Source organism: Anolis sagrei, chromosome 6 (assembly GCF_037176765.1).
Source record: "Anolis sagrei isolate rAnoSag1 chromosome 6, rAnoSag1.mat, whole genome shotgun sequence".
Taxonomy (NCBI): domain Eukaryota; kingdom Metazoa; phylum Chordata; class Lepidosauria; order Squamata; family Dactyloidae; genus Anolis; species Anolis sagrei.
In genome coordinates, this window is record NC_090026.1 from 47,590,153 (window position 1) to 47,617,221 (window position 27,069).

Sequence of the window (27,069 nt, forward strand, 5' to 3'; positions counted from 1 at the left end):
AGGGAGCTCTGGCGTGGGCTGGTCCATGAGGTCACGAAGAGTCGGAGACGACTGAACGATTGAACAACAACAACAATCTAGACCAGTGGTTCTCAACCTGTGGGTTCCCAGAAGTTTTGGCCTTCAAATCCCAGAAATCCTAACAGCTGGTAAACTGGCTGGGATTTCTGGGAGTTGTAGGCCAAAACGCCTGGGGACCCACAGATAGAAAACCACTGAACTAGACCCCTATCTAGTTTTAACCAAACATACTATTGACTGAACCTGTGTCCTCCTCCCCACAGAATGAGTCTACTGATCAGAGCTTTGAGGCTATTTTCCCAGAATGTTTCCATCAGCATTATCGGAAAAGGAATGTTTCTAAGCTTTTCTTCACTCTGCTGTTGCTAAGATCTGATCCGCATCCAACATTTTTTACACCTTATAGCAGTGGTTCCCAACCTTCCTAATGCCATGACCCTTTAATACAGTTTCTCATGTCGTGGTGACCCCCAACTACATTATTTTCGTTGCTACTTCATAACTGTAATTTTGCTCCTGTTATGAAACATAATGTAAATATCTGATATACAGGATGTATTTTCATTCACTGAACCAAATTTGGCACAAATATCTGATACGCCAACATTTGAATGCTGGTGGGGTTGGAGAAGGATTGATTTTGTCATTTGGGAGTTGTAGTTGCTGGGATTTATAGTTCACCTACAATCAAAGAGCACTCTGAACTCCACTAATGATGGAATTGAGCCAAACCTGGCATGCAGAACTCTCACGTCCAACAGAAAATACTGGAAGGGTTTGGTGGACATTGACCTTAAGTTTGGGAGTTGTAGTTCACCTACATCTAGAGAGCACTGTGGACTCAAACAATGATGGATCTGGATCAAACTTGGCACTGATACTCAACATGCCCAAATGTGAACACTGGTGGAGTTTGGGGAACATAGACCTTGACATTTGGGAGTTGTAGTTGCTGGGATTTCTAGTTCCCCTACAATCAAAGAGCATTCTGAACCCCACCAAAGATAGAATTGGGCCAAAATTCCCACACAGAACCCCCCATGACCAACAGAAAATACTATGTTTTCTGATGCTCTTCAGTGTCCCCTCTGGCACCCCCTTGCAACCCTCTCAGGGGTCCCAACCCCCAGGTTGAGAAACACTGCGTTATAGCAAATCATGCACACACAGACTGTTCAGGAGCCTGGGTTGTTGTAGGTTTTTTGGGCTGTATGGCCATGTTCTAGAGGCATTCTCTCCTGATGTTTCGCCTGCATCTGTGGCAGGCATCCTCAGACCTCATAACCTCTGAGAATGCCTGCCACAGATGCAGGTGAAACATCAGAAGAGAATGCTTCTAGAACATGGCCATACAGCCTGAAAAACCTATAACAACCCAGTGATTCTGGCCATGAAAGACTTCGACAATATATTTAGGAGCCATTTTACCAGTTGGGTGTTCAATTTTATTGCCAGGAACAGAGCTACTCAATGTCCCTGTTTTCCAGTATTACTTTTCACTGTTTTTCTATTGCATGAATATCACATTCTCCAAAGGCAGGACAGGAAGGGTGATGCTGTATACATATATCGAGCAATTCAAATAAATAATGCCTGTGTGGGCCATCTGCCATAGAAATATGTGTGCTAATGTCTTCTTAAGCAAGGGAATTTTTAGATTATATTGAAATAGGAATATTATGTCTTGAAGCAAGTAAAGCACAAACTAACATGCTAGAGCAGGCATGGGCAAACTTTGGCTCTCCAGGTGTTTTGGACTTCAACTCCCACAATTCCTAACAGCCTACCGGCTGTTAGGAATTGTGGGAGTTGAAGTCCAAAACACCTGGAGAGCCAAAGTTTGCCCATGCCTGCTCTAGAGCTAGGATTAGGCAAATCTGTATTTAACAGTGCAAGTGTATGCTTGATTAAGAATTAGATATATTTTATGTATGTCCACTGATGACCACACTCGTGGGCTAATTGAACTGTTGGTGTTTTCACACTCATAGAATGTGAGAGGAAAAAAATGTGAATTACAGCAGCATTTCCCACCTCATTTCCCTTAGATGTGCTGGACTAAAGCTTCCACCATGATTAGCTGGCATGGCAAAAACCAAGTTCGCTAGGCATGATTCAGTACAGAGTTTAACTACTTGATGATCCTTTTCCAGCTTTCGTTTCCATGAGGATGTTCTGTATAGCTCATTAAAACCTTTTCTTAAAGTATATATACATCAGAGTAGTAGACTTTAGGAAAACATGAACTGTATCGCTGAGCAGTTAAGGCTTCAAGGGGTGTTTCTTCTGCAAGAGCAAATCAGATGATCTCCCAACGCTGCTGGAGTTGCTACAGGGGTCTTCAGATCCATTCATGGAGAAGGGACAAGCCAATGCCATTCAACGTTCCATCTATTTCTGTTTCTGAAAGTGGTCTTTGTACATGCTGTAGACAGCGCCTGGAGGGGAGAAAGAGAGAGCCATATCAATCCGGAACTGGGCCATAAGAAATGCAATGCTTTTTGTCTCCACTGGAGAATTTTGCATAACGTTGCCTTTGTTCGTCGCAAGGGGCAATCTAACTATCCAAAGCACTATGAAGTCATCTACTCCACTCCTTACAAGTTCTCTATCACTTCCTAATTTCATGTTCAGGTGTCTTCCAACCATACATGCTGAAAATAGTTGAAATCTTCAGCCTTCTAAGCATAGTATAGTCCTCACACAATTCTGCAATTGACTCCAATATTGTCCAATAAAATTCCCACCTGGTGGCTGTCTCTCCAGCTCGCGCTCTGATCTTGAAGGAAAATTGCAACTTTTTATGCAAAAGGCAAGAATATTCAGGTTCTGTCCTCTGTTTCATAGACTAGCCACCTACATCTTTCCTCTACTTTGTCATAACTCATAGTTAAATACAAAACATAACAATTTATTTATTATTTATTTACAGTATTTATATTCCTCCCGTCTCATCCCACAGGGGACTCAGGGCGTATTACAATGAAAATATACATGGCAAACATTCAATGCCATAGACGCACAACATATATACGAGGGGTATTTTTTAAGTAAGGTCCGTTTTGTTGTAGACACTAGTAGTTCGCGCGCATACCGCAACGAGCGCGTGCGTCGTGTACCGGCATGCCTCGGGAACAACTGTGCTCAGTTTCCACTCTGTAGCTAACCTGTATGGTTCTGTTCTGTGCTTTAAAAATGTTTAAGACTATTAGCTCGCCCTCCGCATGTGAGGTTCGCTCAGTGATACAGTTTTTGTCAGCAAGGAACTTGACTGCTGCAGAAATTCATTGACAGATTTATGAAGTGTACGGTGATACTCTTATGAGTGAAAGCAAAGTGCGTAAGTGGGTACGACAATTCAAAGATGGCCGTGACAACATCCATGATGAGGACCGCTCCGGTCGCCCTTCTTTGATTACAGATGATTTGGTGGCTTCAGTTGAAGCGAGGATTCGTGAAGAGGGTATTTTAAAATTGGTTCAGAGGTATGATAAGTGTTTGAACAAACTTGGCAACTATGTCGAAAAATAGAGTGAAGTATGTACTTTCTGAAAAGAAATTTACTTTTTTGAAATAAACTTTCGTTGTGTACTTATGTTCAAACGGACCTTACTTAAAAAATACCCCTCGTAGACAGACACAGGGGCATTTTAACAGTACAGCTTTTCTTGCGTGTATTCTGGCCGCCAGGGGAGCTGTCCCTTCAACCATTTGTGACATTGATTAAGTACTTCGTCATTCTTTACATGCTTGCTGGAGATTTTTATGACCTCATAAATTAGTTAAATTTGCCTCCCCGCATAAGCAGTACCTTACTTTCCAACTTGACAGATGCAAGTTACAAAGGTCGACAGCAAGCTACACAAATTGGTCAGATGCTCATTCCAACCCGGGCTGGCTTCGAACTCATGACCTTTTGGTCAGTAGTGATCTTAATGCAGCTGACTCCCAGCAGTCACAAGAGCTTATGCCCCTGACAGCTATTTGAGGAAACTGGCTTCCATTCTTCTGGACATACAGTCTTCAAATGGAGATGTATGATGCTTGGTCAACTTGACCATCGTGAGTATAAATTTAAATTTGACTAATTTGCATGCAGGAATTAACAAGTTTGACTCTTGCACAGGGGTAAAAAACCTGGAAATAGTTGATAAGTTTTTCTTCGGATAGATTGTCTCAGTACGTTGAGGCTCCCTTTCTCATCAAGGATCCTTAGCCTATAGTACATCAAATGTACTCAAAGGGGAACTCTTTTCATTCAGACCAAAGTGTCTAAAATGCTATCTATAAAAGCCTCTTTATACCAGTGAGATCAAAGTTAATTGCCAAGATATGTGTTTGTCAGTGAGAAAGGTTTGAAAGCCCTCAGGTCTGTTTGAATGATTCCAGGCGACCTGTTACCTACCACCAGCCTGCTTAGAGAGAGACTGATTATTCTTGTTAGAAGTATAAATTAATTACAGGAATATTTTGGAAAGGATAAAATAGAAGGGGAGTGTAACCCCATCCAGCACAGGCTGCCACCCTATACCCCGATCCGGTTTACGATCGACCAGAAGGACCTCTGTCTTGTCGGGATTAATCTTCAGCTTGTTCCTCCTCATCCAGACAGCCACAGCGGCCAGGCACTCATCCAGCACCCGAGGGGCTTCCTTGGAATTAGGTGGAAAGGAGTAGTAGAGTTGTGTGTCATCTGCATAGAGATGGCACCCAACTCCAAAACTCTGGATGACCTCTCCCAGTGGTTTCATGTAGATGTTAAAAAGCATGGGAGACAGAATAGAGCCTTGCGGGACCCCGTGTCAAAGGCCAGGGGTTTGACAGGCATCTCCCAGCTTCACCATCTGCGATCGACCCTCCAGGAAGGACCGGAGCCACGACAGAACCGTCCCCCGAGACCCATTTCAGAGAGTCGTCCCAGAAGGATACCATGATCGATGGTATCGAAAGCCACTGAGATGTCCAAGAGAACCAACAGGGTCACACTCCCCCTGTCCAGTTCCCTGCTGGTGTAGAGATATCTCCTTGAAGCCATCCTAAGCAGGGTTGTTTTGAAAGGGCTGCTTGGGTCTTTTCCCATTCTCTCACATTAAGGTTAGAATCAGAGTCCCCACACTAGCCATTTCCTTGATGTTCAAGCAAGGAGATTGGCCTATGGCTGGCAGCTTACTATGCGTTAGCTTGCTTTGAACTCTTGCTCTGCCCATTATCATTCCACTGCAAATGTGGGAAATTGCTGAGAGTCAAATTGACAGCTTTAAAGTCTATTGTCCATCTCTTCTCACAACCTACCACTAACTTACCAAGGGTTACGGCTCCAACTACACAGGCCTGGGCAGCTACCCGAGTGTGAATCAGATGGACAGACATCTTCATGCTCCCTCTTCCCTTCAGTCGGTAAAGGCCACAGGCTGCCACAACAGCAAACCCCATCATGCCTGCAGAGTCAGAGAAACCATGGAATCACAGCAAACATGGGAAACCTTTTTAACAAAAAAAATTCAAGGGCTGGGTCCTCTCAGCAGTAATCTTCTAAAGACTGGGCATCAGCAATAGAACTGAATATCTTTCTCACACCTTTATTCTCCTTGCCTGCCCACCAACCTGCTTAGAGAGAGACTGATTATTCTTGTTAGAAGTATAAATTAATTACAGGAATGTATTGTCGAAGGCTTTCATGGCCGGAATCACTGGGTTGTTGTAGGTTTTTCCAGGCTATATGGCCATGTTCTAGAGGCATTTTCTCCTGACGTTTCGCCTGCGTCTATGGCAAGCATCCTCAGAGGTAGTGGGGTCTGTTGGAACTAGGAAAAAAGGGTTTATATATCTGTGGAATGACTAGACCCAACAAAAGATTCCCCCAGGCACTGCCATGCCATCAAATGCTAATCAAGGCGGTCAGTTGAAACATTCACACCTAGCTCCAGCAGACAAGAGTCCTTTGTCCCACCCTGGTCATTCCACAAATATATAAACCCTTTTTTCCCAGTTCCAACAGATCTCACTACCTCTGAGGATGCTTGCCATAGATGCAGGCAAAAAGTCAGGAGAAAATGCCTCTAGAACATGGCCATATAACCCGGAAAAACCTACAACAACCCAATTACAGGAATATTTTGGAAAGGACAAAATAGGAGGGTATCTTGTGTTGTCATATTGCTCACCTCTCTCATTTATAAGATATAACATATTTTGTACCCTAACAATAATTGAAATACTCTTATCCTTCAGGGATTCTTCCTAATCTGTACTATCACTTTTATCCTGCTTACATGACATAGCATATCACACTCAAAATGAGAAGCAAACATGAACAGAGTGGGGTGTAGGTTTTTCGGGCTATATGGCCATATTCTAGAAGCATTTTCTCCTGACGTTTCACCTGCATCTATGGCAAGCATCCTCGGAGGTTGTGAAGTGAATAGAGTGTTTTGTTGTCTGGATCCTTTACGTATTGTTTCTTATAATATTTATTTATTTACGATATTTATAGCCCACCTTTCTCAGCCATACAGCAACTCAAATTGGCACAATTCAATGTCAGGCATTCATAAAAGTTCCATTAAAAACAATCAACATTACAATATAAAACATAAATAAAAACCGTGAAAGCATATAATCATCGGTGTCATCTTGTTAAAAATGTTATCCAGTAACATCGTCTGGCCATTCCATGTTCATCATTCATAGTTCTGTGTTATCTATTCCACTGCATTCTCAGAAGCTTGCTCAAAGAGCCAGGTCTTTACTTTTTTTCGGAAAGTCAGGAGGGAGGGGGCTGATCTAATATCCCTGGGGAGGGAGTTCCATAGCCGGGGGGCCACCACTGAGAAGGCCCTGTCCTTCATCTCTGCCAATCACTCTTGCGAGGCAGGCGGGATCGAGAGCAGGGCCTCCCCAGACGATCTTAAGCTCCTAGATTTATTTATTTTATTTATTTATTTACTTTATTTATATACCGCTTTTCTCAGCCCTCAGGCGACTCAAAGCGGTGAACAACATCAATACAAAACATCACGAGACAAGTATAGGGCAATTAAAAACAATTGTAACATAAATCATTAAACATCCGTATAACAATCATTAGCGCCTCAACAGTAAAATCAGAATCCAGTCTCATCATCCATTATTCCGTATTCCTATGTTCAATTACACTGTTTAATCAAATGCTTGTTCGAACAGCCAGGTCTTCACTTTCCTCTGAAACGTCAGCAGGGAGGGGGCCGATCTGATATCTGCAGGCAGGGCGTTCAACAGCCGAGGGGCCACCACTGAGAAGGCCCTGTCTCTCGTCCCTGCCAAGCGCACCTGTGATGCAGGCGGGACAGAGAGCAGGGCCTCCCCAGATGATCTTAATGTCCTAGCCTATGAAGGAGGAAATGCGTTCAGAGAGGTAAGTAGAGCCAGAACCATTTAGGGCTTTATAGGCTAATGCCAGCACTTTGAATTGTGCCCGGTAGCAAACTGGCAGCCAGTGGAGCTGGTGCAACAGAGGAGTAGTATGCTCCCTGAGTGCCGCTCCTGTTAGCAACCTGGCTGCCGAATGCTGGACCATTTGAAGCTTCCGAGCAGTCTTCAAAGGCAACCCCACGTAGAGAGCATTGCAGTAGTCTATACAGGATGTAACCAGAGCGTGGACTACCGTGGCCAAGTCAGACTTGGATGGTTCATAGGAGGAGATATGTTTCGGACAGGTAAAGACAAAACTGTCAGAATGACTACAGTTAGACCTGCCTTTGGTTTTAGGAATGAAGATTCAAGTTGGGGATGGAGTTAGAGACCACAAAGAACAATAGCATCGGCTTTCAAAATAAAATCCTTGGAGAAGGGTCCATAGCTTAGTGGCTGAGTACAATTTGTACACAGAAGGCATAACACTAAGTTCCAAGCAGTATCATTTGAATGGTAGAAGTCTCTCCAATGCAAAGCTCTCCAGAGTTTCAGACTACAACTGCTATCTTCCCTGCTTGTTGAGGTTTGGGTGGATGGGATTCCAGTGCAATCCAGGATAGACAAACCAATGGTCTGACTCAATAAAGATTATTTTCCTCCTTCTACAGCTAAATTGGCAATCCAGCACATTTTTAGGTCAATGATCAAACCTACCCTTTCATCCTTATCCCATGAAAATCTATGAATGTTCAGGAAAAAAAATAGTTTCCTGGCTGTTGTCAGCAGTAGGAACACCCTGAATGAACAATTGGTTTGGCGCGACTCTTCCTTGCACATATTGTTTTTAAAGAACATCTAACTCTTAAATGCTCTGGTGGGAAAAGATCACAAAAAGAAAAGTTGGGAATGGCATTTTCCAAAACTTACCAATTGGCACCAAAGGGCTCTTCCGTGCCTTTTGTAGAAATTTAGTGCCAACTGTCGTTTCTTGTTCTGGAATCCAGTTGCTTTTATCTGCCGACATTGGAAGCTGAAGAAACAAGTTTACAGATGAAAAATTATTGCCTAATATTATACTGTATCCTCTAGATATACAGGCAGTCCCTGAGTTACAAACATGTGATTTACAGACGACTCATAGTTAAGAACAGGGGAAGACAACAGGAAGTGAGAGAAATCTACCCCTAGGAAGGGAAATTCACTCCTGAAAGAGTTATCAAGGGGAAAAGGTGTCTCCACTGAAGCTTTCTCATCAATCCGTGTTTCACAACAAGCCAAATATTTCAAAACCCAATTATCACAGGGACAGAAAGTGAGGTGAAATCTTCTGAACAGGGGCACAGACAGCAAAACAAACACCACAGGGTGTTAACCCTTCCCTATGTTATCCAAAGCTAATCTATATAAATAAAAATGTAATGTTCATTTGTGGGATTAACAGAACTCAAAAAACACTGGATGTATTGACACCAAATTTGGACACAAGAACCTACTATCCTAAGGAGTGAGCATTACTCAAAAAAATATTTTTTTTTCATTTGGGAGTTGTAGTTGCTGGAATTTATAGTTAACCTACAATCAAAGAGCATTCTAAACTCCACCAATGATGGAATTGCACTAATCTTGGAACACACAACTCCAATGACAAACAAAGAATACTGGAAGAGTTTGGTGGGCATTGACCTTGAGTTTGGGAGTTGTAGTTCACCTACGTCCAGAGAGCACTGTGGACTCAAACACAGCACTGAACCAAACTTCACACGGATACTCAACATGCCCAAATGTGAACACTGTTGGAGTTTGGGGGAAAATAGACCTTGACATTTGGGAGTTGTAGTAGCAGGGGTTTATAGTTCACCTACAATCAAAGAGCATTCTGAACCCCACCAATGACAGCATTGAGGCAAACTTCCCACACTGAACCCCCATGACCAACAAAAAAGACTTAAGGCCATTCAGTCCAACTCCCTTCACCAGGGCAAGAAAATGTAATCAAAACCCTCCTGACAAAGGGCCATCCAGCAATAGATATAGATAGAGATATATGATTCACACACACACAGATATAGTATCATAGATTTGATAGGGACCCCTAAAGAAGGACTATGATATGTTGCATGTTCCAGAGTAGGCAAACCAGACAATCTCCACATCAACACTAACAAAGAACAGCAAGAAATACTGTTTACCCACAAGTAGAAAGACATTACATATATTAGAAACCAACACTTTCTCATTACTTTATTTACCAGATCACCAGACTGGGCCACAGCAACGCCTGGCAGGGGATGGCTAGTCTATATAAATAAAAATGTAATGTTCGTTTGTGGGATTAACATAACTCAAAAACCACTGGATGAATTGACACCAAATTTGGACACAATACGCCTATCAAGCCAACAAGGGACCATCACTCATAAAACACTGAAAAACACAGTAGAAAAGGATTAAAAAGCCAAAAAACAAAAAAAAATTACATTGCAACGCATGTGCAAAACCACATATATACACAAACACAAATATATACACATATATACACACACAAAACACATATACACAGACTGGGCCACAGCAAAGCTGTGGAGCAGCTAGTATATACATATTTTCGCGAGAATTACACTTACAAATTTATCTGTTCCAACTTACATACAAATTCAACTTAAGAACAAACCTACAGAACCTATCTTATTTATAACTTGGGAACTGCCTGTACTTGGGTTTGCTGATGGCAATCATATTTTTAAAGATACCTTTATAACAGATAGTAAGGTTGACATTTGGTCAAAGTTTAAAAACACTAGACAGCATCCTAAGTGATGTAAACATTTAAAGAAGTCCAGATTTGTACATTTCTCCTTTGGATCTTTGAATATGAAGTCTGCCTCTCAATCACTGCTCAGGGTTGTGAACCCTGAAAAACAGAAAGTAATCGAATAGGACTACCCTAAAGATTAATATACTCAGATTCTCAGGGAGACACCGCAATGTGGCAGCTTCATACAAAGTTATACCTTCGCTCAAGAGCTCCGTTGGCAACTCACCTGCTGTTTTAGATAAGCTGGACTTATTTCAAATCTTGCTCACTTAACTTTCCCACAGGAGTTGTAGTCTCCTTCTGTTTGCTGGTGCAGAGATATCTCCTTGAAGTCATCCTAAGCAGGGTTGTTTTGAAAGGGCTGCTTGGGTCTTTTCCCATTCTGTCACGTTAAGGTTAGAATCAGAGTCCCCACACTAGCCATTTCCTTGATGTTCAAACAAGGAGATTGGCCTATGGTTTACTATGCGTTAGCTTGCTTTTAACTCTTGCTCTGCCCATTATCATTCCACTGCAAATTATTAGGTAGTCAAGATCAAGAAGAAAGCATAGCTTATCTGAGCAAAGGAAATGTGGAAAGTACTAAAGTGGGGGAGAACGTTCTTGGGATGAAACTACAGACTTAATTACTTACTTAGGTGATCCTTCGTTGTCCGAGTAGGATAGTCTTCCAAGATTAGTGTACTGTGGGTCTATAGGTGACTGTGGAGCCCTATTCGTGACCTGCATCTTCTCCCGCAGTGAGGGCATTGGTTTCCAGGTGGAAGGCGGTCTCGGTCGGGGTTGGCTTGACACGCCTTCCTCTTGACACGTTTCTCTCTTTCGCCCTCCATTCGTGCCTCTTCAAATTATACAGCACTGTTGGTCACAGCTGACCTCCAGCTGGAGCGTTCAAGGGTCAGAGCTTCCCAGTTCTCAGTGTCTATGCCAGAGTTTTTAAGGTTGGCTTTGAGCCCATCTTTAAATCTCTTTTCCTGCCCACCAACATTTCGTTTTCCATTCTTGGGTTTGGAGTAGAGCAACTGCTTTGGGAGATGGTGGTTGGGCATCCGGACAACGTGGCCGGTCCAGCAGAGTTGATGGTGGAGGACCATCGCTTCAGTGCTGGTGGTCTCTGCTTCTTCCAGCATGCTGACATTTGTCTGCTTGTCTTTCCAAGAGATTTGCAGGATTTCCCGGAGGCAAATCATTCCAGGAGTTGCATGTGACGTCTGTAGATAGTCCACGTCTCGCATGCGTATAGCAGGGTTGGGAGGACAATAGCTTTATAACAAGCACCTTGGTATCCCTGCGGATGTCCCGGTCCTCAAACACTCTCTGCTTCATTCGGAAAAAAGCTGCACTTGCAGAGCTCAGGCGGTGTTGTATTTCAGTGTCAATGTTGACTTTTGTAGAGAGGTGGCTGCCAAGCTAGCGGAAATGGTCAACATTTTCTAATGTAACACCATTAAGCTGTATCTCTGGTATTGTAGAGGGATTGGCTGGTGACTGCTGGAAGAGCACTTTGGTTTTCTCAATGTTCAATGACAGGCCGAGCTTCTCATATGCTTCTGTGAAGGTGTTTAGAGTGGCTTGTAGGTCTTCTTCTGAATGTGCACAGACAATGTTGTCATCAGCATACTGGAGTTCTATAACAGATGTTGTTGTAACCTTGGTTTTGAGGTAAAATAGCTTGCCATCTGTCCGAGAGATGATTTCCACTCCGGTGGGAAGCTTCCCGTCAACAAGATGAAGTATCGTAACGATGTAGATGGAGAATAAAGTTGGAGCAATAACACATCCCTGTTTGCCACTTGATTCCACCTTAAATGGGTCGCTTTGGGTTTTGAGGCTACAGAACACAAAATCCAAACAGTTTAGTAAGTGCGCATAAGATAGGACTAATGTCATGTTACATGGAGGAGATTCTGAAAAATGCAGCCACATTGGGTACAGTACAGTATAGTGACAACTTGAGCCTTTCCAGACAGAATGCAACTGTTTCATCCTTAATGCATTTTCCCTGTTGAGAAGAAAACATGAAGGAAGCAGTGGGAAAGGATGTGGGAGAGGTACTGATGGGAAATGATATTGCATAATAAATGCCTTATGTTTGGATAAGGAACAAATTGCTTTCTCAGTGCCAAACGAGATAAGAGACTTCAGTGCTAGACTGCAACTTTGAAGACCAGGGTCCAAATCTCTACACTGAGTGACCTTTGGCACAAGTCACACTGTCTCGGACTCAGAGGAAGGCAATGGCAAACTCACTCTAAAGAAATAATTCCAAGAAAATCCTGTGATAAGTTCACCTAAGAATCACCATACCTCAGAAATGACTTGAAGATACAAAACAACAACAGATTTGCAACTCCAGCTTTCTCATGAGGAGTAAGCTTGCCTGGAGAGCTTGGTGTTATATTGCTTAAATAGTTCTCCATAGAATTCTCATTAATCACTACCTGACATCCACCAGGTTGTTTTTTTGTTTTTTGTTTTTTTTTGTCGTGTCAGAAACTGCAAGTTGCTTCTGGTGTGAGAGAATTGGCCGTCTGCAAGGATGTTGCCCAGGGGACGCCCGGATGTTTTGATGTTTTACCATCCTTGTGGGAGGCTTCTCTCATGTCCCCGTATGAGGAGCTGGAGCTGATAGAGGGAGCTCATCCGCGGTCTCCCCGGATTCGAACCTGCAACCTGTTGGTCTTCAGTCCTGCCGGCACAGGGGTTTAACCCACTGCGCCACCAGGGGCCCATCCACCAGGTAGTAGTAGCCAACAATGAAAGGACCAAGGCATTGATATCTCCGGCTCATCCTCTGTTCAGATATCAGCCAGCAAGCCAATCCCTTAATTCAAAAAACAACTTTGTAAGATCTACAGAGATAATTGCGGAACACCTCAGCAAGTGAGAGTCCAAAAGTGGCAGGCTAAAACCCGGAACCTCAATCAGTGGTTGATACCGGATGAGAAACCCACAAACCCACCCCCGGGCACACAGAAGACTGGGCGCTGAACAGACTGTACTCTGAGATCACGAGATGCAGAGCCAGACTTAAGAAATGGGACTTCAAAATGGAGTCCATGACATGTGAGTGTGGAGAAGAGCAAACCACAGACCACTTACTAAAATGCAGTCCGAGCACAATGCCAAGTTTTTAACTTTGTTTATGGGTTTTTTAATCTATATAAATAAAAATGTAATGTAATGTTATTTATTTATTTACTTTATTTCTATACCGCTTTTCTCAGCCCTTAGGCGACTCAAAGCGGTTTAGTTTGTGCTACCATCAGAACTCAAAAACCACTGGGGGAATTGACACCAAATTTGGACACAAGACACCTAACAGTCCAATTTATGTCCTCCACTCAAAAAAATTGATTTTGTCATTTGGGAATTGTTGTTGCTGGGATTTATAGTTTACCTACAATCAAAGAGCATTCTGAACTCCATCAATGATGGAATTGGGCCAAACTTAGCACACAGGACTCCCATGACCAACAGAAAAAACTGGAAAGGTTTGGTGGACATTGACCTTGAGTTTGGGAATTATAGTTCACCCACATCCAGAGAGCACTGTGGACTCAAACAATGATGGATCTGGACCAAACTTGGCACGAATATTCCATATGCCCAAATATGAACACAGATGAAGTTTAAGGGAAATAGACCTTGACATTTGGGAGTTGTAGTTGCTGGGATTTATAGTTCACCTACAATCAAAGAGCATTCTGAACTCCACCAATGATGGAATTCAACCAAACATGGCATACAGGACTTCCATGACCAACGGAACACACTGGAAGGGTTTGGTGGGCATTGACCTTGAGTTTGGGAGTTGTAGTTCACCTACATCCAGAGAGCACTGTGGACTCAAACAATGATGGATCTGGACCAAATTTGACACAAATATTCCATATGCCCAAATATGAACACAGACGGAGTTTGGAGGAAATAGACCTTAACATTTGGGATTTGTACTTACTGGGATTTATAGTTCACTATAATTAAAGAGCATTCTGAAACCCACAAATGACAGAAATGGGGCAAACATCCCACACAGAACTCCCATGACCAACAAAAAATACTTAAGGCCATCCAGTCCAACTCTCTTCACCAGGGCAAGAAAATGTAATCAGAGCCCTCCTGAGAAAGAGCCATCCAGCCATAGATATAGATAGATAGATATTATTCTCACACACACACACAGATATAGTATCATAGATTTGAAAGAGACCCTTAAAGAAGGACTATGATATGTTGCATATTCCAGAGTCAGCAAACCAGACACTCTCCACATCAACACTGACAAAGAAACAACAAGAAATACTGTTTACCCACAAGCATAAAGGAATTACATATATTAGAAACCAACACTTTCTCATTACTTTATTTTCCAGATCACCAGACTGGGCCACAGCAACGCGTGGCAGGGGATGGCTAGTAAATTATAACTGTATTCTCAATCCACTTCTGACACAATAAAGAAATAAATTTAAGGGAAGGAGTACATTCAGAGGAACATTCTTCAACTGCGATTTGGGTGAGAGAATGGAGATATTCCTGCAAACTCTTCAGAATTTAAATTAGTGGTTAAATGAGGGTCTGTGGGTTAGTTTGAATGGTAGTTCAAATTTACATGTTTGACACGTGTTGCAATTGGGCAAAGCTCTAAAAAGTAATGTCATTAATACCTCTGAGAAACTCTAATCATCGCAGTCTGTATTTCATTGTTATAATATTTCCAAGCCCAACCATTACCCTAGATTGGATTTGGTGCATTGGCATTGCTTTTATTTGCTGCTGACCATTCTTCAATTGATAACTCTGCTTTTATTCTTTCTAGTGCGTCACTAGGAAAAATGCAATTGGTATTACAAGTTGGGCACATTAATATTTGAAATAACAGTTTGGCCTGACTGGAAGCAGGTTAGTAGGCTGAGCCCGGGGTCATGTCCTGTATGTCTCCTTTTTTTTTCTTTTTAATGGACCGCATGCCTTGTGACGCCACCTACAACAAATCATAGATGGCAGCTGAAAGCGGGCCGCAGGAATCTGGATGAAAGGGAATGTTTCTATGGAAAAACACAACGTGCCCCTTATCTGTCTCCCTCTGTTCCCCTTTTCCCTTGCCTGCCTCCCTCCTCTCCTTTATGTTCTCCGTTCCCACCAGAGCAGTGCTGGGATGTATTTTTCACACAGGATGTTTACACCAAAGGCCAGTTCAGGGATCTCCACTGGAGCTACCAGCTGCTCCCATCCAACTCCTGTTTTGTGGAAAATTCTGACCCCTTTTCAAACTCCAGGCCTGATGGGTGGATGGAGAAAGGATGCCAGAAAAAGGGGAAATGTTTTCAATGGTTAAATGTGCAAAAATATTTATCACCGGACCAATCAGAAAGTGGGTTGAAGCATTGCTCTTTTCCAGCTGAAAGAGCCCACAAGGCAGGAGTGGGTAGCTCTGATCCTTCATATATTTTCAGTCTAGAATCATAGAGTTGGAAGAGACCTAGTGGGCCATCCAGTCCAACCCCCTGCCAAGAAGCAGGAAAATTGCATTCAAATCACCCCTGACAGATGGCCATCCAGCCTCTGTTTAAAAGCCTCCAAAGAAGGAGCCTCTACCACACTCCGGGGCAGAGAGTTCTAATGCTGAACAGCTCTCACAGTCAGGATGAAGGAGGCTTCAAGGGTCTCTGAGTGAAATTAAGCAAGAGGCCATGAAAAAAAATGTTTTCTTTTGTTACCCTTTCTCTGTAGAAAGAGCAATACGGAAGAAAATGTTTTTAAGAAACAAGAAGGTACTTTCTTTCACAGGATGTTGTATTGTGGTTAACTTCAAAGGTTGTTGATTTAAGTGCAGAGTCTGCATTTAGAAGAAGGTACTTTCCATCAAAAGGTCAAGGAAGAGGGGGCTGGAAAGAGAGTACTTTCCATGACCTATTACTTGAGTATAAATGTCAGCAGAAACATAGGAGGGGGCGGGCAGTCTTTGAAAGCACAAACAGAAGTGCTTCTGTCCATCTCATGTTGATCAGCTTGATTAAATGAACCAACTGGACTGTGGATTTCTTCGAAAAGGGACCTCGCACGTTAAACCCGTGATCCCTTACAAGGAAGTTCTTCCTAATGTTCAGATGGAATCTCCTTTCTTGTAGTTTGAAGCCACTGTTCCACATCCTAGTCTCCAGGGAAGCAGAAAACAAGCTTATTCCCTCCTCCCTATGACATCCCCTCACATATTTATACATGGCTATCATGTCTCCTCTCTGCCGTCTCTTCTTCAGGATAAACATGCCCAGCTCTTTAAGCCACTCCTCATAGGGCTTGTTCTCCAGACCCTTGATCAAGTTAGTCACCCTCCTCTGCACACATTCCAGCTTGCCAATATGTCTGTTCAGTTGTGGTGCCCAGAATTGGACATAATATTCCAGGTGTGGTCTAACCAAGGCAGAATAGAGGCAGAATATTACTTCCCTGGATCTAGACACTATACTCCTATTGATGCAGGCCAAAATCCCTGCATCACTCGGCAGGGCCAAATTCAAGGATAAAATTTTAAAACACTGGGAGATAGGACAATGTAAAACTTGTTGTCCACAAGGACTTGTTGTCTACCATGGCTCCCCATATATTTTTGGCTTACTACTTACATCCGATCTACCCAACGTAAGCAGAGGTGAGGGAATGTGGCAAATTATCATCTAAAATTATGCCTGTCTGTCTATGCCAGGAGTCCTCAAACTAAGGCCCGGGGGCCGGATACGGCCCTCCAATGTCATTAACCTGGCCCTCGTTCAGGGTCAACCTAAGTCTGAAATGACTTGAAAGAACACAACAACAACAACAACAATCCTATCTCATCAGCCAAAACCAGGCCCACACTTCCCATTGAAATACTAATAAGTTTATATTTGTTAAAATTGTTCTTCATTGTAATTATTGTATTGCATTTAAGTGTTTTTTGCGCTACAAATAAGACATGTGCAGTGTGCATAGGAATTCATTCATTTATTTTTTTCAAATTATGATCCGGCCCTCCAAAAGTTTGAGGGACTGTGACCTGGCCCTCTGTTTAAAAAGTTTGAGGACCCCTGGTCTATGCTATGAAAAGATCCATATCAGAGTTTTAAAATAATCACATACAAAGAGATGAGTAAAAAAAGTTGCTTCTTTGGACCCAGAATTCTAAGCTTAGTTGAGCTATTTTGGGAGTTGTCCACAAAACTAACTTTTCCAAGTTCTTCCAAGTTAGGAAAACAAGACTTTGCTGAAAAAGGACAATAAGGACATCAAGGAAAGGATGAGGAGGAGATTGGGATTTTCAGCTAGCAAATAGCACAACTTTTCTATTATTATTATTTATTTCACGCATTTCTACCCTGCCCTTCTCAACCCCCGAGGGGGGACTCAGGGCGGCTTACAAAAAGGCACAATTCGATGCCAACACAGACAATAAGATAAAAACATATATAACAGCAATTATAAACAGTTAAAACAATCCGTCATACATCACAATCAATAAAACCAATCCTATGCTCAACGTTTGCCAACTCAGAGTCCGTAGTTCATTCCACATTATCAAATCCTATCAATTCTGGTAGTCCTTGTCATTTGTCTATCTGCCAGATTACCCAAAAGCCTGGTCCCATATCTACATTTTTAATTTCCTTCTAAAAGAGAGGAGGGATGTCGATGACCTAATTTCCCCAGGGAGTGAATTCCACAGGCGGGGGGCCACCACCGAGAAGGCCCTGCTCCTCATCCCCACCAATCTCACTTGTGGGGCCAACAGCAGGGCCTCCCCGGAAGATCTTAAATTCCGAGGTGGGATGTAGAGGGAGATGCGTTCGGACAGATACGCTGGGCCAGAACCGTATAGGGTTTTGTAGATCAAAACCAGCACTTTGAATTGTGCTCAGAACTGGATCAGTAGCCAGTGGAGCTGACATAATAGAGGGGTGGTATGCTCCCTGAGTAATCTGGCTGACGCCCACGCCCGCTGGACTAATTGAAGTTTCCGAACAGTATTCAAAGGCAACCCCACGTAGAGTGCGTTGCAGTAGTCTATTCGGGATGTAACCACAGCGTGGACCACCGTGGCCAGATCTGACTTCCCAAGGTACGGGCACAACTGGCGCACGAGTTTTAATTGTGCAAAAGCTCTCCCAGCCACCGCTGAGACCTGGGGTTCCAGGCTCAGCGATGAGTCCAGGATCACTCCCAAGCTGCGAACCTGCTACTATAACACTCTCTATTTCTTTGCTTCCATCAACACCTGGAGGGTTACAGGTTCCCCAGTCCTACATTGCACTGTCGCTTCCCATATTTCTGTGCCACAAGGAGATTAAGCATAGTAAGCGCCTTGAATCTTCTCCTTTGAGCTCTCCCTCATTGCAAAGCAAGCATTCTTTTTCTTCAGAATTATGCCTCTGATCGACAATCACAAAGTACAAATTCCTGCAAGTTACATGAGCAATGGGGAAGGCTTTGCCTTTTGATTTCAGGTAGAGATAAACTTCATTGCTCAGGTTTTGCTCAGGTATAAGTACACATCCATCAAGAAAGGATTTGAGCAACCTGGGAGAAAGTATGTCCAGATGTGTTTGGAATGTCCAAGTGTTTAACCGTTGTGAAAAGAAATGATAGCAGAAATCTCCAAGGTGCCAGGCAGTGCTTCTGATATTTCCCTAAGAGCATGTTGGCACTTATTCAATTGGTGGTAGCCCATATTTTCACAACCCAGAATCTATGTCAGGAGTAGTGCACGCAAGATGTTGATGGACTACAGCTCCCACAATTTATTATACTTAGACATACAGGTTGGAGGCTGAGTTGAGAACAGATAACTACAGCCCTACCAATTTATTTATTTATTTAAAACATTTCTATTCTGCCCTTCTCACCCCGAAGGGTACTCAGGGCGGAGCACAACATATATACGACAAACATTCAATGCCAGGACAAGAATTCATATACACATATATAAACATTAAAAACATTAATCTCAATATTAAAATATACTGTTTAAAACCGTCTTGGTCATCTGCATCAAATCGAATTGGCCTGGTAAAGTTTCCTATCGCTACTTTATTGCCCTGCCCTGAAAGCTTGGTCCCACAGCCAAGTTTTTACCATCCTTCTAAAGGACGGGAGGGAGAGGGCCAATCTGATCTAACCAGGAAGGGAGTTCCATAGCTGGGGTGCCATCACTGAGAAAGCCCTGTCTCTCGTACCCACCAGTCGCACCTGGGACAGAGAGCAGGGCTTCCCCGGAGGATCTTAATAACCGTGAAGGTTCATAGGGGGAGATGCGTTCAGACAGGGAAATTGGCCCGGGGCAGTTTAGAGCTTTATAGGCCAAAGCCAGAACTTTGAATTGTGCCTGGTAGCAAACTGGCAGCCAGTTGAGCTGGCGTAACATGGGAGTTGTATACTCCCTGTATGCCACCCCAGTTATTAACCTGGCTGCCTCTAGTTGGACTATTTGAAGTTTCCGAGCGGTCTTCAAAGGCAACCCCATGTAGAGTGTGTTGCAGTAGTCTATCCTGGATGTAACGAGAGCATGGAGCACTGTGGAAAAGTCTGACTTTCCAAGGTACGGGCACAGCTGGCGCACAAGTTTTAATTGTGCGAACGTTCCCCTGGCCACTGCTGCAACCTGGGATTCCAGGCTCAGTGATGAATCCAGGAGAACTCCCAAGCTGCAAACCTGTGCCTTCAAGGGGAGTGTAACCCCATCCAGCACAGGTTGCAACCCTATACCCTGTTTGACCATGCGACTGACCAGGAGAACCTCTGTCTTGTCTGGATTCAACTTCAATTTGCTTGCCCTCATCCAGACCATCACAGCAGCCAGGCACTGGTTCAGGACTTGGACAGCCTCCTTAGCATCTGGTAGAAATGAGTGATAGAGTTGATGGACTAAAGCTCCCACAATTTAATATACTTGGACATGCAATTTGGAGGTTGAGCTGAGAATAGATAACTACAGCCCTCCAAATGTCAGACTCCAGTTCTCATTGGCTGTGCTGGTTAGGATTGATGGGAGTTCAGTGGACCTTAGTGTTTTAATCATTGGACTATGACTATGGAGACCAGGACTATATTCCCTACTCAGCCATAAAAACCCACTGGATCACCTCGGGTGAGCCACACTCTCAGCCCTAGAAACATCCATTTTAGGATTACCTGAGCATCACCATAAGTTGGTAACAAACACATACAACATCTGGAGGGCCACAGTTGTCCACACTGATCTACACATTTGTGCTTTTGACATTTGCAGATGTGATTATTCACGGACTGGATTAATATAATTTCTCGAGGAAACTCTAGGTTCTCTAGTGCAAGCCTATGGACAGTTTCCAGGGGACATTGGCCATAGGGTCACACTGGATGTGATGGCACGCCGGGGGTAAAAGGAAAACATATATCTGGCTATTCCCGGTGGCTATTGGTATACTCTCTGATGTACTTCAGTTCTTTAAAATCAAGACTCTTGAGACAGGATTAAAGTTAACCAAATAAGTTTACCGGAAACAAAAAGGCAAAGTTAACTTCAGTCAGAGTTCTTGAAAGGCAAATCAAAGTAAAATATTACAAAGACGCAGTTTGTTGATTTGAACTTAGTTACACTGGTAATAAACACTTGACTGTAATTGTACAATATGAGGTAAAATACTTGTTTATAATTGTAGTAAGTCACTTGGTAAAATATTTGGCTATTGACTACAGAAAGGTACTTGGCTATTGATATAATGCAGAACTAAAATGGTAAAGTACAGAACTATAGTAACTATATGGTAGAAGCACAAGCTTTAATGACTATTTGATAAATACTCTTGGTAAATACTAGGCTATATGGTATATACACAGCTATGATGGTAAATACTATCTATGCTGATGGGATAGTACAAGCTATAATGATGGTATGTACAAAGCTATATTGGTAAAGCACTCTGGGCTATAGTGGTAAGTGCTAGGCTATGTTGACTATGTGGTAAATACAAAGCTATAGAATGCCTGTTTAGATTGCCAGGTCAAGAAACCCAGACAATTTCTGGCCTTCTTCTCTAAAGCTCTGACACAGATATTGGTAAAACACTCTGGGCTATAGTGGTAAATACTTTCAGTAAACACTAAGCTATATGATATATACACAGCTATGATGGTAAATACAAAGCTATATTGGTAAAGCACTCTGGGCTATAGTGGTAAGTACTAGGCTATGTTGACGATGTGGTAAATACAAAGCTATAGAATGCCTGTTTAGATTGCCAGGCCAAGAAACCCAGACAATTTTTGGCCTTCTTCTCTAAAGCTCTGACACAGATATTGGTAAAACACTCTGGGCTATAGTGGTAAATACTTTTGGTAAATACTAAGCTATATGGTATATACACGGCTATGATGGTAAATACAAAGCTGTATTGGTAAAGCACTCTGGGCTATAGTGGTAAGTACTAGGTTATGTTGACTATGTGGTAAATACAAAGCTATAGAATGCCTGTTTAGATTGCCAGGTCAAGAAACTCAGACAATTTCTGGCCTTCTTCTCTAAAGCTCTGACACAGATATTGGTAAAGCACTCTGAGCTATAGTGGTAAATACTTTTGGTAAATACTAAGCTATATGGTATATACACAGCTATGATGGTAAATACAAAGCTGTATTGGTAAAGCACTCTGGGCTATAGTGGTAACTACTAGGCTATGTTGACTATGTGGTAAATAGAAAGCTATAGAATGCTTTGTAGACTGCCAGGCCAAGAAACCCAGACAATTTCTGGCCTTCTTCTCTAAAGCTCTGATGCAGATAGAAGGAGGGGAAACCCTTTCAAACAAGCTTTGAGGCAAAAGGGCTAAACCAACAGAGCCAGGCCTATGGGGGGTTATAAGCTCCACCCCTAAACTTAAGCACAAATGAAAAAGTCCACACCAAAGAGAGAACAAAACAAGGAAATTAAACAGAAGAGGGAAAAAGCTAGGCCAAGACATCACACGGGACGTCGTAGAATTTTCAAAAAAGTTGTTCTTTCAGGATTAAAAAAATTATGCTTTTTAAATTGACCGTATTCCCCTTCCACAGAGATCCTGTGCCCCATAGTTCATCAAATGCGGAGGGCCAACTGTATGTCTTAATAGCAACATCTAAACTATGAAACTCCCTGAAAACAAATGGTGGCACAAAAACCCTTGCTGGGTATGGCACACATGGAATCATTAAACCATCCAGACTGCAGAGCTACAGCATGCCAGCAAACTAATCCATTTATGGAACTGTGGTTCCCATGGCTAAGCCACACTGAAAGACTTCCTGAGGGACCCAGACCACAGCTACACAGCACTTTATTTATATATCAAAATACAAACATGTGTTTTTTATTATCACATGTCAAGCTAGCAATGAAATGTTTCTTCGCTTTTATGTTGCATTTTAATATTAACTCCTTCCTGATCGTGTCAGATGAAACCTTAAACTACAGAAACCACAATAACTATTACTGCAATGCACAAATTAAAATCAGGTTCCTTCAGGATATTTGAAGATTATAATAACAGAGTTTAGAAAAATTTAAACACTGTTCATATCAAAGACTCAGGTTGTAAAACCATGGAAATAGTAGACAACCCAAAGAAAACTGATCTAAGATCTGCTTTGAATAGAACTATGAACTGTTCCTATCATCATTTTTGTCATCAACATCTCATCACCTCCTTCTCCTCCCCAAAATATTTGCTGATTATTGGTAATACTATTACACAGCCAGAAAGAATGAGAGAACCAATCTCCCTGCCTTCTTCCTGGTTCCATGGGCACCCCTGCTAATGTCAGAATGGGGCACCTGCAATGGCCAGGAGCTCTGCATTCGGCTGGGAATGATAAACAGTGGTGACATAAGCACAATACATTCCCTTTTCCTCATGCTGGTAAGTGCAGCGAAAGGGGGATGGCAGGAGTGCTCAGTGTAGACAGCAAACTGGTCTGATTTGGATCCAATGTTATTGTCCATTCTGCCCCAAATTTACAAGGTTACTGTGGACTTTAAGGCAAACTCTGGAGCATACCTTGACGTTTACTAGCATGGGGCTAAAAGAGATTAACCCAGTTTAATGCACAATATTTACTGGAAGTGGACAAAAGTTATGGGGACAGCCAAGAGCTAATTCAGGCTGGATCTACACTGCCATTTAATATAGATTATCAAAGCAGACAATCCAGATTATCTAAATATACAATCCAAATTATCTGCTTTGAACTAGATTATATGAGTCTATACTGCCATATATTCCAGTTCAAAACAGATAATCTATATTTTAAATGGCAGTTAGATCCAGCCTCAGGTTGAGTCTGGTTTATAACACCTGTGTAGACCTTTGTTTGCTTGGGAAAGTTGGAGTGCAACTCCTGTGTATTAAAGTCAGAGTTTGCAAAAGTGTTGAGTACAGCTTAGCAATTTTTCCCCTCCGCTGTACAAAGTAAAGCCTGGATAGCATGACACAGAGTAAAGCCTGGATAGCATGACTCCTTCTACACTGCCATATAATTTGTTGTTGTTTATTCGTTCAGTCGTTTCCAACTCTTCGTGACCTCATGGACCATTCCACGCCAGAGCTCCCTGCCAGCCGTCACTACCCCCAGCTCCTTCAAGGTCAATCCAGTCACTTCAAGGATGCATCCATCCATCTTGCCTTTGGTCTTCCTTTTTCCTTCCATTTTCCCCAGCATAATTGTCTTCTGTAAGCTTTCCTTTCTTCTCATGATGTGGCCAAAGTACTCCATCTTTGCCTCTAATATCCTTCCCTCCAATGAGCAGTTGGACTTTATTTCCTGAGGTATGGACTGGTTGGATCTTCTCGCAGTCCAAGGCACTCTCAGAACTTTCCTCCAACACCACAGTTCATATAATCTGTATTATATGGCAGTATTATACTGCCATATAATTCAGATTATCAAAGTAAATAATCCTTATTATTATTATTATTATTATTATTATTATTATCTGCTTTGAACTGGATCAACTGAGTCTACACTGCTATATAATCCAGTTCAAAACAAATACTCTGGATTTTATATGGCAGTGTAGAATAGGCCATCTATATGTTAAAATCTGTGCTTTCAAGATGTGTTTTCCTCCGCTTGAATTTATAACCGTTTTGTTTTTCATTCTTTGGGGACTTAAAGATACATAGAAATCAACAAGATGTACTTTTTGTGACTTCCCAGAAATGGCTCTTCTCTGCACATATTCTGACGAAACCTTATTTTCTGTATTTCAATCAGAGTACAATCTAATAAGCCAAAGGCAAAAGCAGCTGCTTGGGAAACTGGCTGCAAACATAATGACTCCACGCAAATACAATTAAGCAAATTCCCTCCACTTAAAATAATCTATTTTACACATAGTGACACCACTATAAATCACTGTACCTTGTACATAAAAGAGTACACATTTAAATGTTCATAAATATAGTTAATTCATTGAAAAGAAATAGTAGTAAAATCAAACACATGACACCAATTTCATGATCTGTGACACCAGAGATTTTAGTTATGCGGCACATGGGAATCTATTTTCTTTTATCCTTATTTATAACACTCAAAGCATCTTAGACTGTTTGAACATGAATATATTTATAGTAGTGAGCCGCATCTTTTTGGTACTTTAAATGCAATTGCTTCATACTACAAGCTCACTGGTATGGAACCATAGAAGATGTAGTTTGGTGATGCATCAGCACTATTTGGCAGTAAAGGCTAAAAACCTTGAAAAACTACAATTCACATTATTCCATAGCATTATGATTGAGCCATAGCAGGTAACACAATGTCAATTTGCATCAATTGTACAATATAGGTGCACCCTAGTTGTGTAATTTCAGCTTGGGTTGGCTGACATATTTCACTATTCTTCTCATTTAGTGGTGTAGTAACCTATCCCTAATCTTTTCATGTTATTTTCTATGTCTCATACCAAACTTTCTGTTAAAGAAGTTATCTCCACCAACACATCTACTTTAGTAATTGAGATATACATTTATTTTGTTAAAACTTGCTTCTTTAGACCATGCTGGAAGAGTCTTGGAATTATTATTATTATTATTATTATTATTATTATTATTATTTTGAAATCTTACCCAAGCATGGGAATTACATGTTACATGTTGGTGCTGGGAATTTCCCAAAACAGTTTGAGACAGTAGAAATCTATATAAATAAAAATGTAATGTTCATTTGTGGGATTAATATAACTCAAAAACCACTGGGGGAATTGACACCAAATTTGGCCACAAGACACCAGACCATCACTCAAAAAATTGATTTTGTCGTTGGGAGTTGTAGTTGCTGGGATTTATAGTTAACCTACAATCAAAGCACATTCTGAACTCCATAAATGATGGAATTGAACCAAAAGTGGCACACAGTACTCCCATGACCAACAGAAAACACTAGAAGGGGTTGGTGGGCATTGACCTTGAGTTTGGGAGTTGTAATTCACCTACATCCAGAGAGCACTGTGGACTCAAACAATGATGGATCTGGACCAAACCTGACACAAGCACTCAATATACCCAAATATGAACACAGATGGAGTTTGGGGAAAATAGACCTTGACATTTAGGAGTTGTAGTTACTGGGATTTCTAGTTAACCTATAATCAAAGCGCATTCTGAACTCCATCAATGATGGAATTGAACCAAACGTGGCACTCAGAACTCCCATGGCCAACAGAAAACACTAGAACGGGTTGGTGGGTATTGATCTTGAGTTTGGGAGTTGTAATTCACCTACATCCAGAGAGCACTGTGGACTCAAACAATTATGGATCTGGACCAAACTTGGCACAAGCACTCAATATGCCCAAATATGAACAGAGATGGAGTTTGGGGGAAGTAGACCTTGACATTCGGGAGTTGTAGTTACTGGGATTTATAGTTCACCTACAATCAAGGAGCATGCTGAACCCTACCAATGACAGAGTTGGGGTAAACTTCCCACACAGAACCCCCATGACCAACAGAAAATACTTAAGGCCACCCAGTCCAACTCCCTTCAGCAGAGCAAAAAAAAGTAATCAAAGCCCTCCTGACAAAGAGCCATCCAGCCATAGATATAGATATATATGATTCATACACAGACAGATATAGTATCATAGATTTAAAAGGGACCCCTAAACAAGGACAAATCTATGTTGCATGTTCCTGAGTCGGCCAACCAGACAATCTCTACATCAACACAAGCATAAAGACATTACTTATATTAGAAACCAACATATTTTCATTACTTTATTTTCCAGATCACCAGACTGGGCCACAGCAATGTGTGGCAGGGGATGGCTAGTATGTTTTAAAAATATTTAATAGTTTGAAATCTCTTCAAAACAACAGCAACACATATTACTATGTCACATGGCATATTCTGAGCCTCTCCAAAACCTACCTGCTGCCTCAGATTTGATGGAAGAAGCTTCCTATCAGCCTCCAGTCAATCATCTTCCATGTGCAGAATGGGAAAAAGCGCTGTCTTCTGCTCTTTTTTCTCATGCAGCCAAATATCTTGGGATATACTTCATTAATATCCCCCTGACCCAGGCGGTCTGTTACAGATGCAGACAGGACAAGATGTTCTCTCTTTGTCATCCCATAACAGAACCTTTTCCCTCTGATATTTTGTTAGCTTCTGCAGTTCAAAAATTAGAGACTTCCTGCCAACATTTCATACAGTTGGAAATGTTATCAAGATCTGATGAAGATGAAAACATGTTACCATTATCTATATAAATAAAAATGTAATGTTCGTTTGTGGGATTAACATAACTCAAGAACCATTGGACGAATTGACACCAAATTTGGAGTCAATAC

General features: G+C 42.0%; 1 protein-coding gene across 2 annotated transcripts; it reads right to left on the bottom strand.

Moving 5' to 3' along the window:
• Positions 1-1,823: 1,823 nt before the first annotated feature.
• On the bottom strand, positions 1,824-26,950 carry HIGD1B (HIG1 hypoxia inducible domain family member 1B). Of its 2 annotated transcripts, none has more exons than XM_060783154.2 (4): positions 26,648-26,950; positions 8,341-8,443; positions 5,325-5,459; positions 1,824-2,459 (listed from the first exon to the last, which is right to left on the bottom strand). In XM_060783154.2, the coding sequence occupies exons 2-4, from the start codon at positions 8,435-8,437 to the stop codon at positions 2,413-2,415; spliced, it is 279 nt and encodes a 92-aa protein (XP_060639137.1). In that variant the 5' UTR covers positions 8,438-8,443; positions 26,648-26,950; the 3' UTR covers positions 1,824-2,412. The 2 variants fall into 2 exon arrangements, with proteins under 2 accessions (XP_060639137.1, XP_067326186.1); XM_067470085.1 differs by lacking the exon at positions 26,648-26,950 and adding an exon at positions 10,455-10,732.
• Positions 26,951-27,069: the final 119 nt, after the last annotated feature.